An 18349-nucleotide genomic window follows, 5' to 3' on the forward strand; every position below is an offset into this window, starting at 1 on the left:
TGAATCTCTTCCTTCCTCTCTGGACAACTTTCATTCTGTGTTTGCAACTCTGGGAAGATCAGATCCATTCTCAGAAGGAGAATTTGCTGCTCCTCAAAGGATGAAGGAGTGATACTGAAAGAGAACAGGAGGCAAGGTTGCTGTTTCAGTAAAGGAGGGCTTTGCTTTGAAGGTATTTATTTGGTTTGTTTTCTTTGGTCATGAGCAAGGGGAAATCCCACCTTAGCTTCTAGAGGACTGATTATTGCAACGCCGATCATTTCTAACAGGGATGTTGCTGTCTGTAACTGTATGAGTTGGATTTCCTGAAAAGAGGTGTTCCAGAAGAGTCTGTGATAAATCTTAACATGCTTAATAAAAGTAAGTTCTTGATAGCATAGGAACTTCTTGCTGTGCAGACTCTGTTCATGCAGCAGAACTTTGCATCTTGAAGAAAATCATTAATCAAAAAAATATTTGGTCCAATCACATGCAGTTCATAGTGGCTTTCTGACTTAATTTTCTGTGCTTGTTGTTCATATTTGTATGTGCCTGTAGGCTAAAATCAATTTACTACTATCTATAGACTCCCTATGGCTCAGCAAAAATTTTCTAAAATGTTTAAAGAGCTATGATTTTAACACTAGAGATGCCACACGTAGTTGCTACCATTGTTTGTTATTCAAAGGCCATGTTACAAAACACATAAAGTCAGTTTCAAAACCATCTATGGAAATAAAGCCTGTAGCAGGAAGAGGCAAAAGAAACAAATGTTAGACACGTTTGTGTTTGGTGAGAAGTAATTATCTTGATAAACATTGCCTTCTTTCACCAACCATTATTTTAAAGCACAGTCAATTTGAGGACCAAGCTGTGACTAAGTTGAAGGATGGATCACTTTGTATACCCCCAACTGCTATAAATGGGTTTAAACTTTTATGAACTGTCTTGTAGCAAGAAGTACAGAGGTGTAATTACCCCTGTTTTTACTGCTTTAAGAAGTGGAAGCCCAAGAGAACCTCTCTGCTATTGACAAGATGCAACTTTTTGCTTACTGAACTGTTTCTGGATTGAAAAGGTAGTGTGTAAATAGCCTGGAGCCCAAGCACTGTGCAATTGCACTGAAATAACCTTCTTTGAAGCTGAGTGGAGCAAGGTCTGAACCAGCTGATGCTTGTGGAGGCTTATGGACTTCAGAAATACTGTCTGATGCATTAATGCAGTGAGGTTTTAAATGGCTGAAAGTTGTAATATCCTAGAGCATGAGAGTAATGTATCCAGAAATAATAATGGTGATTTTGCATCCACGATGGTCTAAAGGTATGTGAGAATTCCACACTGAACCCTAAACCAGGCTTTTCTGCATAGCAAGAGCACTGAGAGCCCTTTGAGAAAGAAGTAAAAAAATTTGGCAGGGGATGGAAGTGGTGGTGATCTGTCCTCCTTGCCACGTGCCAAAAAGACTTGTTCCAGTGAGCAATGCGAGTCTTTACAATGGGACCACCTTTGCATGTTTGTTTTCAGTTAATTCTGAAGCCAGAGCTGCGTGGGCATGTTGACACCTTTTCTAGGCTCATCTCTTGAATGTTGTTTCAGAGTTTCTACCCGATTCAGACAGATGCTAACTTGTGAATCACTTGTATGTGGTGTTCATAAACGTTCGGGGGTGCCTTAAAGGTAGCGTTGAGTTGGAGGAAGGCAGCAGTTCAGCATGAGCGTGGTGGGAAGGTGTGCTAGGGAAATGAATTTTAGAAGGTAGGGTGTGGACAAGTTGTGCTACAGTGCATCTCTGGCTGCGTTTTGCTAACATCTGTGGTGCCAGTCCCTCAGTAGGTTAGTGGGACGTCAGTGTCAACTGCAGGGTCCAGGCAGTGGCCTGGGCCTTGAGGGCTGCCTGGAGAGCAGAGGTGGGGCTGACCTCCCAGCCACAGCTGTGAGTGATGAATGCAAAGAGGTCTCATGGCGGCAGTACTTTAGCATGGGAGTGTTAAGTGTGCTTCCCTGATGTCTTCCCACAGTTGTGGTGCCCTGAGAAAGTTCTCCAGGAGAACTCTGAAACTCTGCTCGTTGTGCTGCTGGGTAAACTTCCTTTCCTTGAAGTACTCTGGATGGCTGTAGGTTGGAAGGATCCAGATCGACTTGATGCAGTGGCTGAGATTTTGTCCAGCAGTAAGTCATGACTATAAACTACTAGGGCAGGAGGTGGCTGTTAATTAACAGAGATTTGGAAAAGAACTTATGAACTCCCCCACCCAGAGAGGTATTCCCTTCCCCCCAGCCCCTTACCCCAAGCGGCTGTAGCTATTACTCTCTGGAAATATCCAAGGAGAAGCAGCTCATAACAACAAGTCAATGTGTGCCTCACAGCAAACAAATGTTCCCTTTTTTTCTAGTTTCTCAGCCTGCAGGTTTGGCAATATTGTCAGATTCTCCCACTCCCACTCTTCTTGACGCAATTGCCGTGTTGTTCTTTTCTTATACAAAGTGATAGCTCTACCTTCTCAACCAGCTTCAGATGCTGGACTGTCACACATGTATTGGAGTCATTTTCTGTTCCTATGGGTGAGTTTTGTCTACTCAGTCAGCCCTGGAGGAAGAGATGCAAATAAGTCACTTTGTTTTACAGGCATGACTTCCATCAGGGTTCTAGTGTGGAGAAAACTGTCTGGAAAATAACACTGAGTGGCTTGAAATGTGTATTACAGGCTCGCCCCATATAAGTGGGAGTGTGCACACTGCAGGGAGAATTGCGGGGGGAAACACCAGTGCCAAAGGTCTGTTCTTCACACTTGACTGGCAGATTAAATTCTCTGTCTGTGGTCCTTCCTTCTGACTAGCTGTGGTGCTGTCACTGGGCTTTTCCACATGGGGTAGGTTAGAGTTTGGGTGTAAATGCAACTGACAGTTAAGACAGAGCAGCGCTTTTGGAGACAGCAGATCCATTTGCAGACGCTAATGATGGAGCTCTTGTTTTTCTTCCATTGAAATTCTCCAGATAATCATGTCATTGAAGGAATTCACCATGCTGTGCCATTAGGGAGAGGAGGGGATAAAAACTATTCTTGGAGCCAGGGATGAAGGATTTGGATGGTAAAGTATGTTAAAGAGAAGCCCCAGATGAGTAATTTAGTATCTTCTGAGTTGGATTCCATTCTTAATTTATCCAAGAATATGATCCTTATTCTATACACATTTTAAAATGCAAATACCTGGTTTTATTTTACTTCTAGGACTTTCATTTTAGGTCTACCATCAAAGTTGAATAAGAAGACATGCTTGATGGGCTTAAGAGGCAGAACAGGACATTCCTTTTAGAAGAGAAGGTAAAGCTGTTGCACTTCTGCTCTGTGGTAGTGCAGCAGGAATAGTGTTTCTGATTATCTGTGAAATACATATAACATGCCAGTCATTCCAGTAGCTCAGCACCAAGAAACTAGAAAGTTCATGGTCTCCACAGTTCAGTTCTCTCTGTCACTTTGGCTCAATGACTGGGTTTCTTTGGTTTTGCTTCAACAACAATACTTTTAACAGCGACATCGTGGATTTTGTTGATTCCAGAAGAAATTCAGACTTTGTGTGACTTTTTTGAGGGAGGGAGGGTGAGAAGCTCCTAACTCCTGTTGGGTTACTGAGCACCAGGCAGGGTTTTCTTTGTTCTTTCTAGCACATGGGCAATTTGGGGGGGGGGGAACCCCAACAACCCCGCAGCCAAAATCATGCCCTTCGTGCTTACTTTTAGCTGGGATGAGGGGATTAGTTGCTGCTGAAGGCGTTGGTCCATGAGAACATTTATTGTGTGAGTATGTCACAGGGTGAGTGGTTAGGCTATTAAAATTTATGAATTTATGGTCCTGGCAGTTTTGGGGTAGGGAAGGAGGTTTGAAAAGTATACTGTGCATATTTGTTCTGGTATTATTGTGAAGCTCGTATTTCCATTCTTACTGACTATTTGTGAGTCACTACGTGGGGAAGATGAGTTTTAAAAGGACAGTGAGGAAAATTAAATCATGTGTCTAGAACTGCTCTAAAGGTGATGTCTGATCACTGATGTGCCACAGACTGTTTCATTAAAATGACAGAGCAGCTGTCAGTCCAAGCAGAGAGGCATCTGCTCTTTAATGCTGTTAGAAAAATCTCTTCCTGGGGCACAAAGTTTTTTGGGGAAAAGTAACTAGAAATCCCTCAAGAAAGTAAGAAGGTGCTGTAATCACTCAGGAAAGGTGTTAGATGGCTAACGTGTCATAAAGAGTTATTCTCATTTGTTGAAAAAGCACTTATGCTCAAATTAGCTTGTTGATGGGCATATCATAGAAGGTGCCTTTTGAGATTTGAGTGTGACTGCAATTGATTGTAGGAAAATGAAGAAGTAATGCTAAACAACCTCTGTTTCTGAAGAGCAAATATTTTGAAATAAAAAGCTCCATTTGCAAAAAATAAGGAAATAAATCTTTCCTTTAAGAGAAGGAGACCTGTTTTGAAATAGAGGGATCTGTTATGAGAAGTTCAAATTGGAAGCATGGGTGAGAAAGGGAAAAGATGTAGTTAGCAATGATATTTCATTACTAGCGAAGGGCTGATACACTTTCTCAGAAACAGTTATCTTATATGGTTGGTCTTGTTTTCATTGTCGCAAAGTTTTGGGGGAAACTTGGGAATTGGCACTGGTCCTTGCAAGATGCTGAGGAGGATCATCGACTGCTGAGCAGAAGCAGCGAGTGGCAATGCTCACATGGGCAGAAGTACCTAGTTGAAGGAAGAGTGGAAGGGAATAGAAGAAACTTGATTGAGTTGTAAGTTGTTGAAAGTACAGTGATCACTGCAGCAAATATGATGAGCAGAAACACAGTATTGAGAGCAAAACAAAATGACTTGGATGCTCCAAGTCATCCTTCAAAAGCTAGTTAGGTCATTTACCAAGTATCTGATGACAACCTCAATAGGTTACGGCAAAGCGAGGAAAGACCACAGAGGCAGACCCTTATTACATGGTGGAAGTCAGAAAGGAACTAAGAGTTACAAGAAGAAAAGATGAAGTGCGGTTGTCTTTGAGGGTTTCGAAGTTGATGAAACAGACTGCTTTATTGGTAGCAAGTCCTTTTTCTTGGTTAGGCTTTCCTTCCCCTGTATGCAACTCCAGTTGTGCAGGACAGTTGTTTTTATAGAGACTGATTTTAGTTGGTGACTGTTGTGTGATTACTAGCTTGTAAATGATAGCTCTTAAGTATCTGTTACTGAAAAGGGGACTGAAGGATTCAACTTGTGGCATGCAAGTCAAATTCTGTGTGATTGCCATCAGCTACTGGGAAGCGGGGAAAATTTAAAGCCAATGCAAAAACCTTTACCTTCAAACTTGTGTCTTAAATGTGGAGAGAGGGTATATTTTGGATCTAGAGAAAGAAGTGGTGATGGAGAGAATGGTCAGTGTTTTGTGTCAGTGCTTGCTGGCTGTAGTTTATTCTAGAGAGCAGCAGTGGGACAGATTTGGCAATGGGGAGGCACTGAAGAGTGTGGAAGTGGTGGCGCAGGTGGTCTTAAACTTAGTAAAACTGAAAATTAAACAGCTACTGAAATGTATGTTTTAACTCCTGTGAATTAAAGCAAAAATTGTTCAAATTAGTGAACGATGGACTGAAAAATCTGGTCCGCTGGGACTGTACTGTGAATTTCCCCAGATTCCCTTTATCACAGGGGACAAACGATTCCACTCTTGGTGTCGCAAGCAACTGAGACTTAATTAACACTTGGAAATTGCTTTGAGATCTTTGGGTGAAAAGCTATGAAGTTCTAATGATATTTGATTAAATGCAAAGAAAAGCAATGCTTTTCTCGGAGAATGATTAGAGTTTGAACTTCTATCACAAGGAATCATTTTCCGCTCTGGAGGCGGGCGTGTTTTGATCAGCATTCTTATTCTCGGTGACAATGACTGTTTTGGTAGCGAAGATAAACAGACTAGGAGCAGCATTTGTGCTGTGTGCTGTGTTGGTATAAAAAGCCTCCATCTCAATGAACGAGCAGGAGCTTGGCTTACCTGGTACGTTCAGCCTTTATTTAGGGCAAGCCCCCTAGTAGAACCTTTAGGGTTGCTCCCTAGATCAGTTCTTATCACACGTGTGCAACCGGGCGCTACTTACCTTGGTCAAGAAAACTGATTTAAAACCACTTGGAAGGCATGGGGAAAAGCTAGGAATAAAGAGGAACTTTCTGATCTTCGAACCAGACTTTCCTCTTGTTCTGCAGTGTTGAGTCGGTGTGGACTGCCTTGCCAGTGGGGAGGAAGGCTCTGCAAATGTCACTCTTCCTTCCCACATTATCATGGCGTTGTAGCGAGGCATCTTTGGCTCAAGTGAGGCACAGGCTAAAAGGGCTGGGGAGGCTGCTGTGGACTTGTCAGTGCTAGTCCCTGGAGCTGCTGCCTTCAGGTGAAGCTCAGAAGAAACATCGGTTTTGGCTGGTAGCTCACGCATTTCTTTTGCAACCACAGCTGGCAGAAGGCACAGATCAGACATTTAAATCCAGGCTGATCTGTCTTCTGTGACTGCTGCTGATAGGAAATGTAGAGCATGATGTTGATTGAGGTGTACAACAGAAGCATTGTTTGTGTAGAATCAGACACAGTGCCCAAATGAAGGCTGGGAAGGAGTTTCTTCTACTCTCAGGGATCCAGAGGAATCTGAGACCTTTTCAGAGGTGTTAGCTCTCCCTACCCCCAGATACTCTTCACCACAGGGTCACCTGGGTGTTTCTCCACTACTTGTGTTTCTTGTGACTCTGTGTGGTGATACACATTTTCTGTTCTGTGGGGACAGGGAGGAAGATCTTTGGCTGTTCTAAGAAAGGAGCTTTGGTGGGAGAAAAAGAAACCTAATGTTTGTGTACATAGTTGATTAATTTAAGGTTACAAGGTGCCAAGACACCTTCTCAAGCTATCTGCCAAATATGATCCATAACTTCAAGCAACATGGAAATAAAATTTACTTCTGACAGTTTTGTAAAATTCTGTCCAAACAGGATTAGCCTTCCTTTCAATAGTGATTTAAAAAAGAAAAGAAAAAGGGGAAAAAAAACCCACCACTTTAGGCTATTACTACAAAACATTGAGCTTCAGGGAGTAAACAGTGGTGAGAATTTTGCAAGGATGAGTGAAGCCTATATAGATAACAAACCAGTTACTAGTACTTACAGCATCTGCTGCCTAATATCGCCAGACTCTTTCTGTGGCTGCTGCTCTGGGAAGCAGCTCCATGGTATTGTTCAGTACCTGCCCCCACGCTGCCAGTGGAGGAACTCAAAAGGTCACCTATGAAACTCTAGCAGTACTGGTAGAAGAACCAGTTTTTTCCCATTACTTCTTTTAGAGCATCCTTCCCAAAAGTTGTCACTCTGATGGTAGAACCTGTAGTGTTCATACATCTTAACACTATTAATGGAGAAGTAGTTTGACCAAAAGTAGCCTGTATAGTTTAATTAGAAGATCTAATTGTGTAATTTGTTTGCAAACACAGACTTTCTACTTAGTATACACAGACTTTCTACTTAGTATATATTTCTTCTAAAAAAAGGAAAGCCTGTCCGCTTCCAGATCAGTCAGTGGTGGGAGGCAAGTAAAAAGGTTGGAAGGTTAAAGAACTTGTTTGTGGTCTTTTTTTTTCTTTTTTCTTTAAAAAAAGGCAAAGAAAAAAAGAAAAGGTGCTTTTCTGGGGAGGAGAACAAGTTGCAGCGGAAGAGGGAGGAAGGTGCTCTGATAATAGGTCAAAATTCTAAGTTTCCAGTTTTACATAAACTTAATTCACAGTAGTGTGAGCACCTTGTGAAATGAGAGATTAAAAATCAAAATGAAATTATTTTTGTGTGAGAACATGACCTGTGGAAAGTGATGTATGCCAGATCCTGCTGAGGATAACCTGGCAACCTTGATCACCCTCCAATCTGAAAAGCCATTCGGCATCACAGGAGCAGGGCAATATGTGAATGCTGAAACACCTGCAAATCAGGCTCAAGGAGCAATCAAAGTGTGATGAACATTAATTAGTATAATACCCAAACCCTTAATGGAGGAAGGAATGTTGATTACACTATCTCACTTGGGGTTTCTTTCTCTCAGAGATGGTGTATGATGACAGTTTCTGATTACACGTACTCAGACATGAAGTAAGACTTTAAAAACTGCTTAAATATGAAGGAGGGAGAAGAGCAGAAAGCAAACAAGTTGATCTTTCTTTGAGTGGTTGAACGTATTTGGCTTTTTATAAAAGCATGCATTTTTGCTTTTGGCCTTTCAAAGTTTTGAGATGAATTGGCTTTGTGAACTGGCTTTGAATGCTTCCCTGGATTGCTGTAAACCATAAATGTCTTAGCAGCCTTTCCTTTGGTCTCCCCATCTCGATCCTGCGATGTTGCCAGCTGCTGGGGCAGAGGCACTGCGTGGGAGTGGGGAGAGTGGAGCTCAGGCTTCTCTCAGTCCATTTCTGACTGCGCTGGGCATTGCTGTGTGAACTCCGAGCTGGCCCACTGCAGTGTGTAGCAACATCCATATGCAGTAAGGCTGTTTGTAAAGCACACTCTAGTGCCTCATAAAACGTTATCCTTTGTTAGCCAGCCAGAACCCACTTAGATATTCTAGCCTAGCTCTCTGGGCCTGCTTCAGTCTAGTGAATTGTGCATCAAAGCCCTGAGTTATGGGTACCAGGGGCGATGCATTGATGTTTCCCCATCACTTCAGCAGCCTGAGGAGCCATAAAAGCCCATGGCCTTTTTTCAAGAAGATTCTTAGACAAATTAAAACTTGAAAAAGTTTGAGATTTTCTTCTTCTCCACAGCATACAAGTAGAAGAGAACTGTGACGTGCCTCTGGGTCCCAGGAAAGAAACGGGTGAGGAAGGGGCTTGGTAGCTTGAGAAGAAAGCTGGACACTTAGCTCCCTCAGCACCACCTTCTGCTGCTGCTTTCATCATAGGGTGATGTCTCCCCTTCCCTGGGAGGTAGTCTCTCCTCGACGTGCCGGTGGGTCTCTCACTTCTGGTAACCCACTGAACCTTGTCCTGGAGGTTCAATGGTATCTCACTCATCAGTAATGGTATCATGCTGGTTTTGGCACTGGTGCTGTGGAAGGATGAATGGCAGCCAGCACTGTTATCTTCCCTTGTTACCCTGCACCAGCACCAGCCGCTTGGAGAGTCTGGGGATGTAATAAAATACAAGAACCATAAACTCCGTCCCTTCTAATTCACACCTCCTGCAGTAAGGGAGGAATTTAATAAAAGCACGCTTTGTTGAAAAAAAAAAAAAAAAAAGCAGCTTGACTTTTAGGCAAAAAGCCAAGGATTTATAGAACAAATTTACCATCTGTACCCTGAAGTTTAGAACAGCAATGCTGAACATCCCCCTATCTCTCAGGGTTGGTGTCTGGGCTGGGAGGAGACCAGAAGCCTGACTTGCTGTGATGTGTACAGTCCTCCTTTAAGGAAAAAGTCATTTAATACTTCAGCTGCCTTATCCTCCTGTGCAACTTCATTTCTCATTCTGCTCTGTAATGTTCTTTCTCCTTGGTTGATCGCTTACTTTTGTACTTTAGACATGAAATTGAAGTTCTTTGGTATTCTAGAGAGGTTTGCTCCCAGCCTGTGCTGCCTTTCCTTTCTCATTCACCTTGGTGTGGAGCTCACCTCTCCCGCTTCCCAAGTTTTGTCATCCCTGTCACTTTTTTTGGTGATATGTACGTGGACAGCAAAGGGTCTCCTTCTGCTGTGATGCTTCCCTCCAGCTGAATTCTGTCTTGCTCAGCCACCTTTCTGGGAATCTGTCAGCCTGTCTTTAAACCTGCTCTGATTTTAAACTTTTTTCTGATGCTGTCTGATCCCTAGCAAATATAAATGATAAAAATCACAATTCTTTTTTGCCATTGTGGAGTGCTTGGAGACCCTCATAGAAATAAGGTATTATTGCCAGTGCTGACAACTGACAGGCAGTGTCCAGCATCCTGGAAGCCAAATTCCTAATGCCTCAAATCTTTTTCCTACGGGAGTAAGAGAACAGTAGTTTTTCCCCCCATGAGCAGACACAGACACGGCAGAGGAGGTCTTTCAGTAGCTAGCTGAATGTGAGGATTATCAGAGGAGTTACAAGGAGGTAACGGGAAGTGCTCTGCTCCCCAGCTGCAGAGGGGACAGAGGATACGGGGCCAGCGAGGGAGGCGGTGAGGTGGGAGGAAGGATTCCTGGGACCTGCTGTGGGTGTTGGAGAGAGTTGCCTCTAAAATGGAGGGGAGCTCAAGGCAGCAGGCTGAGGGCTTTAGGAGAAAGGAGAAATGAGATCCAAGTTGGGGGTGAGGTGCAGGGGGCTTGACTGCAAAAAGATTTCAGAGGGACAAGAGAATGTGAAAGCTTTCATCAAAGCAGCTGAAAGATTGGCTTTAATATCTGCTTAGATTAAAAATAAAAGTCTGTATGGATTAAGAGATAATCCACTAGATAGATTTAATCTGCCACATGTATTACTTCCCCAAAGAAAAGTGTTGGGAGGGGAAGGTTGGTTTGGCTCAGTGCCCAGGATTTGAGGGCAGGTGATGCATTCTCCTTCCTTCTGCAGGGCCCCTTCTCACTTGTCCCGAAGCATGCATGCTGCCCAAAGGGAGGGGCTGTCGCTGTACGCCTCCTGCGTCTTTGCAACTCCGAAGTCACGTTGAATCTAACTAAAGGGGTTTTTCAAGCAGAAATGAGCACCGAGAGCAAAATAACGCAGCGATGACTAATAGAATAGGCGCGAGGCAGGTTCAGATGCTGATGGTGGTTTTGGCTGTCTGAGCGCAGGGTTCTGAGGGGCAGTAATGGGCCATTTTATTAGCACTTACCCCTCCTGTCCTGATTGCAATTGCCTTTCAAACAAACGCCACTCAGTAACACACTCTTTCTTAAATGGAGGTTGATGTCTGAATGCCACCTTGTTTCAAACACTTTGCCCCTGAAATCCTTGGCAAAAGCACTCTCCATCCCTTTATGTTTCCTTTCTTTACAAACACCAGGTTGACTCCTTGGAGTAAGTTCAGTTTCCACACCAGTAGAAATACTAAAGTTGCTAAAGGACACTTGAACATGAGGGGATTTTTTTCCATGTATTTTTTCAGTATCAGTATGGTATATTGTTTCTTCTAACTCATGCAACTGTATCTTGAACTGTACATGCATAACAGTCGTGTACTTTTAGAAGCCTGTACATGTGATGGAATTTGGATTAGCTGGATTGAGGGGGTTTAATAATTTTTTTCATAGTTGTCTTGCTCAGCAACAAATAAATTAATTCTGTAGACTGGTGTGTATTCCTTCTGTGTTGTGTGCCTGCATCTGTACCACCTCAGGCGAAGGTTTTTGGCGTATCTCCTAAGGTCAGTGGGATTTGGCCTGGCAAGCCCTAGAGCAGGAGATCACGGGAGAATGTACAGGCTGCCTCTGGGAAGAGCCGTGATGGTTTGAAACATATGAGCTGGCACTGGACAAATTCCCTGGCTTGTGCTGGGAGCAGGCCGTCTGCCTGATACTGTCCTTTCATCAGTGAATGTAATCACTCTCGGTTATATTTGGTGAGCAGTAGGGATGGATGAAGCTATAGATGTCTTCCCTCTTTCCCTTCTGGATGCACTGTTACTGTTGCAGCTAGGGTACAGTACTTGCCAGTCACGCTCTGTCTTTAGGAATGCCTTCTTTTTCAGAGAGGTTCCAGCAGACCTTAAATGAGAAAGATGTGTGCAGCGCTGTGGGCTGAGAGGTGCTTTGCTTTCTGTTCTTTCCCTGATGCTGTCCATGCGCGACGGGAGGTGTTAGTGCTCTAGCACCAAGAAGCACTGTGTAATAGCCAATGCACCGCCTGTGTTTGGTGCAGGCGTAAAGGGAGTTGTGGCACCGTTCTTTCCCTAAACCAAGTGTCTTAGAGGATGAATGTTAAATGTGGAAGTGGTTAAGGGTGAAAGGTAAGGATGACTGAGATTCCTCAAGAACTCCTTTGCTTCTTCACGGCTAGTAAAGAGTGAGTGTGGGAAGGGAGAGGAAGAGGTGGTACCTGGTGAAGCAGCGGGGATAACATGGGGCAGGAAAGGCAGTGAGGGAAGCGTCTGACTGCCTCACTAGACCCACTCGCATTCATGGAGTGAGAGGGAAGAGATTGGTTCCTGGTGTCCAGGCCTGAGCTTGCATAACCATTTGCTTAACATTTCCTTCTGGGAGTGGAACACGTGCCTGCTCAGCCCCTGAGAATTGTGTCTGGGAGTCAGCAGGGTACTGGCTAAAAGGCAACTGATACCTTGCTTTTATTTGGAGCTTCAGGAAGGCTTTGTTGAGCTCTTCTAGGAGGGGGTCTACTCACAGGTGAGAGGGAAAATTGCATCATTGATTTGAGGGAGAGAGGCAAAGCGGAAATAAATGACCAATTTTTTTCAGCTTTGAAAGAAGTAAAAATAGTCAGATGCCCCCAGGAGCAGTGCTGGAAATAGTGTCAATCAATACAATTATGAAACATCTAGAAAAGAGGTGAACTGTGAGGTGGGAAGATTTGCTGGGGAGAGCAGTTAGGGAAGACTTAGGTCCTTCAGAGGCATCTCACACTTTAACAAAACAAGGCAATGGGACAGCTCTATGACACATGAAATTTGCTTCAGACAGGTGCTAGGAAATGCATGCTGAAAGGAATAACAGAAACTACTCTGAGAACCTATCAAGTTTGTAAGTGATGTGGACTTACTCCACTGAGACAGAGGGAGGCTGTGGGAAGGAAATCATGAACAGATTTGTACTTGGTGTTGGTACAAAATACAAGCTGTTGGGCTGTGTTTAAAATAAAAGGATGGGGAAATGGAGAATAATTCCAAGAGGGAGAATCTCATGAGGTTCAGTTTTGCTCATCTCCCACTCCAAAAAGAATAAAGTAGAAACAGGCTGTGTGCTCTCCTGCCATATGCATAAGGAAGGATTTTCATGCCTCCAGAAAGAGGGGAGCGTGGCTATAAACAAACAGAAACACTTAAAGCTGTTTAGAGAAAGAACTGGGGGTCTTTCAGAATGCTACAGGGTGAATAGGCTGCTTGTACTTGCTGTTTTTTCACTACCTGCAATGTGGGGGCTTTAGTGGAGTCCATTTCTCCACTGTAATAGGGAATATGCTGCACAGAGTGAAAATACTTGAAAAGACAGGTTTGGTAGAGTTTGAAAATGGGAATCATGGATCACTGCTGATGTCAGATTTGTTACTAAAAGGAATTATATAGAGTGGGGAAAAAAGCACGGGAGCTCTCAAAAGCAGAGGAACTTTTGGTGAAATTTAAAGACGGTTCTTGAGATTGATTTTTACAGGTACAAAATGATCCGATAGAACTTATTGCTACAAAACATTGCTGAAGTGGAGTGCTATCTCTCCTAATGGATTGTATAGCCATAAAAATATTCTTCGCTGGTTTCATTAGAGGGGTGAAGATTCAGAACAATTTTCAGCTTTTGAGCTTGAAGCTAGGGAGATCCTGCTAGTTATGCATGGGGAAGGAAGGTCTCTTCTGAGAAGGTGACTCCATAGCTACCTGCAGCTAATGCCTGGTTCCAGTGTCCCTCCTAGCCTCTGGTTGAGCCTGTGTGACAGTTCCTGCAGCATGGCAGCAACTGTGCACAGCATGCTGGCAGTTTCAGTCGTGCCCCTGGCTGCAAGGCGTCCGCTATAAGCTTCGTGGGAAAGGAATATGTCTACATGGTGAATGCAGAGGTACTTAACCAGTGACCGCTATCACCTGCTGCCACAGAGCGGTTTTAACCTCAGTCCCAAAGCATTTTGATACTGATCTAGTTATGCAAAAATTATGCAAGTTAGCATGCTTTATTGCTCCAAATGAGGACCTAATGTTGTTTAACTGATGTTGAAACCAAATCACAAAGCTGTAAAGCAACATGGAAGAAGTCATGCAACAAACTGCTCATATAGTAGAGGACAGGATAAACCTTTTGAGTCCTGAACTCTGCTCATTAGCATGTGTTGCCTTTCATTTTTAACAAGTCATTTTTATTAAAAATGTGTTGGCAGTTGATAACTGGCAGTGGCTTTCTTGTCAGCAGTACCTGCAGAGAGGCATAGGGCTTGTGGCACTCTGGTGTCACAAAAAAACTGCAGTTTTCCATCTTTCTGGGCTGTGCCTCAAACAGCCGCAGGAATGTTGTGCTGTGAGTCACGGACTAGACCTACCTTCATGTCAGAGTGCATAAAACTCTCAACGGGACCAAGACAAGCATATCTCAACCAGCACTATTTTGCCCTATGAAACAATCCAGTCCACCAAGATACACATCCTTCCCTGAGGGCCTGGGTGCTGGCTGTTGCCAAAAAACCTCTGGCTCTGGTTTCTTCATCTTAACAAAGGTGCTTGCCTCCTAGGATCTCTCAGCGGGTAGAGGCCAGCCGGGCACAGCTTCAAGCAATCAGTGAGAGAGTCACGCTTGCCCAAGCGAAGATTGAGAAGATAAAGGGCAGCAAGAAGGCTATTAAGGTAGTGATTTCAGCGAAGGCTGCATGGCCTCTCTTCTTCCTTCCACCTTCTCTCTTTACTCCTGATATAAGCTCTGGGGAAGAACAGGTGCTCAGCTGCTACAGCTGCTGCCGGCTCACCTCTCCATGCCTTGCTGCTGAGCAGGGTTGGGATGAGAATCCCCTTCCTGACTTGGCCAGTTCGTGATTTTTTAGACCCACGAGCCACACAGCTCCTGGCCTTATGAGGCCTGTGTAAGTTGCTGCCCCAGCTTCTCCCTGAGAAAGAGAAAAGGCATGTGCTGAGCTAAGCCCAACACCTTCTCACTTCAGGCTCATAGACGCTTTGGCTATTCGGATGAAAGCTGCTGTTAGAGAGCCTCCCCTTAGTGCATCTTAATCTTGTTGAGCCATGTAAAACTGGTGAAAATTCTTCTTTCCCTGTTCTTCCTTCCTTTAATACAGTGTTTCAACTTCCCTTCCTGCAAGTGGAAGCCTATGATCTAGTACTTACATATAGAGAGAAATTCTGGCACTTTTACTTTCTGAAGCGACAGCGCATGCATGATTGGGTCCGTGCAGGTAGCCCTTAGGATCCTGTTGACTCCAAGGCTGTCCATTCCCACCACCATCACAGATTGCGCACTTACTCCACTCCATGTGTTTCTGTAGTGTAGGATTGCTTAGTTGTTGGGGTTTTTCAGTCCCTCCTTGTCTCTCAACAGGTATTTTCCAGTGCCAAGTATCCAGCCCCTGAACGACTGCAGGAGTACAGTTCAATTTTTGCTGGTGCAGAAGACCCAGCTAAACAGAAATGGCCAAGACACAAGATTCAGAGTAAACACCGAGTGCTGGATGAGAAAGCTCTGCAGGTAAGGAGAAGGAGAACAAACCTTGAGATAAACAAGCAAAGAGAAGCTGGAGGGCTGTTAGTCTCTTTGATGAAGTAGACTAGGGCTTTAGGATATAGGCTTGGGAGCAGAAATCTTTTCAGCTTGGCCTGTTGGCAGGGGTGTGTGAGGTCAGGCTGGGAAGCTTGCAGAGCTGCCAGTTTGAGAGGGCCATGCCGGTACGAGCCCTTGGCGCAGTGGTGGAGTGCTCTGGGTGCTGTCGGCTGCCAGCTCTCCAGAGCAGTTCCGTTTCCTGAAATGCCGTTTCCTGCGGCGGTGCCGGTGGGTGCTGCTGGCTGGCCTTAAGGCTTCGGCTATGCATAGCAAGGCAGCTGGGATCAGGGTCATAATTGTTTGAAAAATAGTTTCTGAAGGCTCTAATATAAGCAATGGTGAGAAGGGAAAGATAAAAGTGCTTGTGAGTGTGTCAGGAGAAAAAGAAGTCATTAAAGCATTGTTCTGTCCCAGGAAAGCATCCTACTTGGGTATTGTCCCTCCCTGGTTCCCAGCTAAGTTTTATATCTTCTCGGGGAAGATCATTTTGCTTCTTTATGTCTTTTGTTTGTGCTTTGCTTCTCCTTTGCCTTGTGTTCAATTATTGTAGGTTGCAAACCCTTCAGAGAGGGGTTGAATCTCTCAGTACCCAGCACAGCTGGGACTTTGTGGTGTGCCCATAGCACAGATGTCTGCAGCTGGTGGTGTTGAAGGGGATCCTGAAGTATTGAGTCCCCTTTTAGCCTGTGGATTGAGTGGCAGAGAGAGGCTTCTTAGGGAGGTCTGAGAAGTGGTGGGTTTGGCAGAAAATGCTACCAAAGGAGTTCCAGCAGTTTGGGTCAACATCCCCAGGTTGGAAGGAGGGGAAGAAATGTTCTGTGTTTAAAGTTTAAAAGTTTCTGTGTATGCACTGTGCCAGGAGTAGCAGATGTGCTCTTCTTGGCAGGTTAGGGATCAACCTGACAACTTCCCGGCTCTCCACCCCTAAAGAGACTTCCTTCCTCATCCTTGTGTGCCTTGGCCCAAAAATAAAGCTGCCACTGAATAATTTATCGTGCTAAACTTTCCCGAGTTTTAATGGAGTTGAGACCTCACACAGTGAGGTAGTTATGAATATTTCAGCCAGGCCAGGGAAGCAGGGTTGCTGGCCGAACGGGCAGGGTTCATGCTTCCTTCGAGCCCTGGCAGTAGCGCAGGGCAGAGCTGTGTGGGACCTGCTGCTGGCCGGCCAGGGCAGGCCAATTACTGTTGTGCCGCCTGGCTGGTGGCATGTGGGGGGAGCAGAGGTGGCGGTGAGTGGGCAGGGGAGATGCTCTCCCACCCTGAAGGGCTGGTGCCAATGTACTGCCCCTCGCACAGGGAGGGGATTGAGAAGAGCATCAGCTGGTAAAAAGCCGTGTCCCGCAAAGAGCAAATGGTGTGCCCGTCCGACTGGCCTGCTGGCTCCAGTAGGCTCTGCACGCCCTTCCCCGCTGCCGCCTGCCTCTTCCCTCTCCCAGGCGGTCTCTGTACCATTGCCATGTTCTGCCCTTTGTCACCAAGGGTGCCATCACCACAGGGGCTTTGCTGCAGGCCCCGGGAGATGTTTGTATTTGTTCCTCGCCTCCTGTGACCCATCTTTCGATCCTCCTTTGGGGCTGTTGGTAACTCTGGCTTTGCTGACCCTACTTCATGCAGCGAGCGGTCTCGTTACTCTTGCCGTACTCACACACACTAGCTCCCGCAGCTCTTCTGTGGGGCGGGGGAGCGCTGCTGTGCTGGCGAGCGGCTGTCAGCTGATGAAGGGCAGAGGGACCCGTGCCAGGAGCAGCTGGTGTGCTCGGTGGGGCTCGGTGCGACCGAGCTCTGACCACGTTCCAGGGAGACAGGCCCTTCTCGGCCATAGCTGAGCACGCAGCCTGACGTGCCTCGCAGTAATGAAATATGACAGAGGGAAGCCTAATGTTTGCATTTTTGCCCTCCTCAATTATTCAGTGCTTTCAGCAGAGGCTCACTGCCTGTTTTCACTTCTAATGAGGACCTCTTTGCTGGGAGCAGTCGCAGTGGCCTTTGCTAACTTCACTCGCACATGCACACACACACACACACCACCAGGAAAGCCAGCTCTGCTCTTGTCAGTTTGAGGGTAAGTGGTGGCAGCCTGTGCTCAGCGTTTAGGGTTTGTGCTCTGGGGGGAAAGCAGCTGAGTTGGAAATGTGCGCGGTTCTGCAGTTCATTTAAAAATGCTTCCCTCCTAGGAAATTCTCCTTTCCCCCTCCCCACCCCAAGCAAGTGAAAACACAGCTGTTGAGAGGACACTGTTTAGGTTGGTAAGGTAAGCACTGATGGATAAGAGTGCCAGAAACAGGGGCCTTGTGGTGAGCCTGGAAAGCCACTTGCTTTGCACGTTGCTGTGGTAGCAGCTAGGCAGGGTTCAACAGTGAGTTGGCTGCAGGCACTGGGCACTGCCTTTCTGGTGGGACCTGTGTCCGGGTGATGCAAGTGCCCCTCAGGAGGCTGGAAAATGGGGTGGGAGACATGGTCTGCCTGGGCTTGGGAAGAGGTCCAAGCAAAAGTTACAGTCCACCGCTGGAGTAACCTTGCTAGGCTTCAAAAATATCAGTAACTTAGCATGTCCTTGTGAATTCTGCCTCTGTCGGAGCCCACCATGCACGTGGGAAGGCTAAACCAGGTTTTTGGCACTTTCTCATCCTCAAGTGCTTTTCCAGCTAGCCTCAGCACTCCACTGGCATGGGGGGAATGGGGTTTTTGGTGTATCATCACACCAATTCCCTTTGTAATAGTGTGTGCTTAATCAAACTTAAGAACCAGGGTGACTTTACATATTTTTAACTGTAGGCTTTTAGGAAGAAAAATGCTTGGAAATGCAGTGTCCTTACAGGTGTGATCCTGCCAGGTGCCAAACCCCAGGTTGGGGTGTTTGAGCATTCAGGCGCTCCCCATGACTTCAGTATGTCGAGGTTGCTGAACCTTTGGCTTAAGGCCTTAATGTCCCT

At 45.4% G+C, this 18349-nt stretch overlaps 1 protein-coding gene across 8 annotated transcripts in view; it reads left to right on the forward strand.

Moving 5' to 3' along the window:
- The window catches only part of WASHC1 (WASH complex subunit 1), a gene marked incomplete at its 5' end in the record, with an annotated part of 46072 nt that overhangs the window by 18792 nt on the left and 8931 nt on the right, over window positions 1-18349 (forward strand). For 7 of the 8 annotated variants that reach the window (XR_014228038.1, XM_082310493.1, XM_082310491.1 and 4 more), the window contains 2 exons: window positions 14380-14491; window positions 15195-15341. Coding sequence is in view for 7 of the 8 variants with exons in the window: in XM_082310493.1 (XP_082166619.1) it covers window positions 14380-14491; window positions 15195-15341 (259 nt within the window). Of the gene's footprint in view, window positions 1-13670; window positions 13717-14379; window positions 14492-15194; window positions 15342-18349 lie in introns of those variants that run through there. The other variant, XM_082310496.1, reaches the window with a different exon arrangement.

This window comes from Platalea leucorodia (genome assembly GCF_965183815.1).
Source record: "Platalea leucorodia genome assembly, chromosome: 4".
NCBI classification, from domain to species: domain Eukaryota; kingdom Metazoa; phylum Chordata; class Aves; order Pelecaniformes; family Threskiornithidae; genus Platalea; species Platalea leucorodia.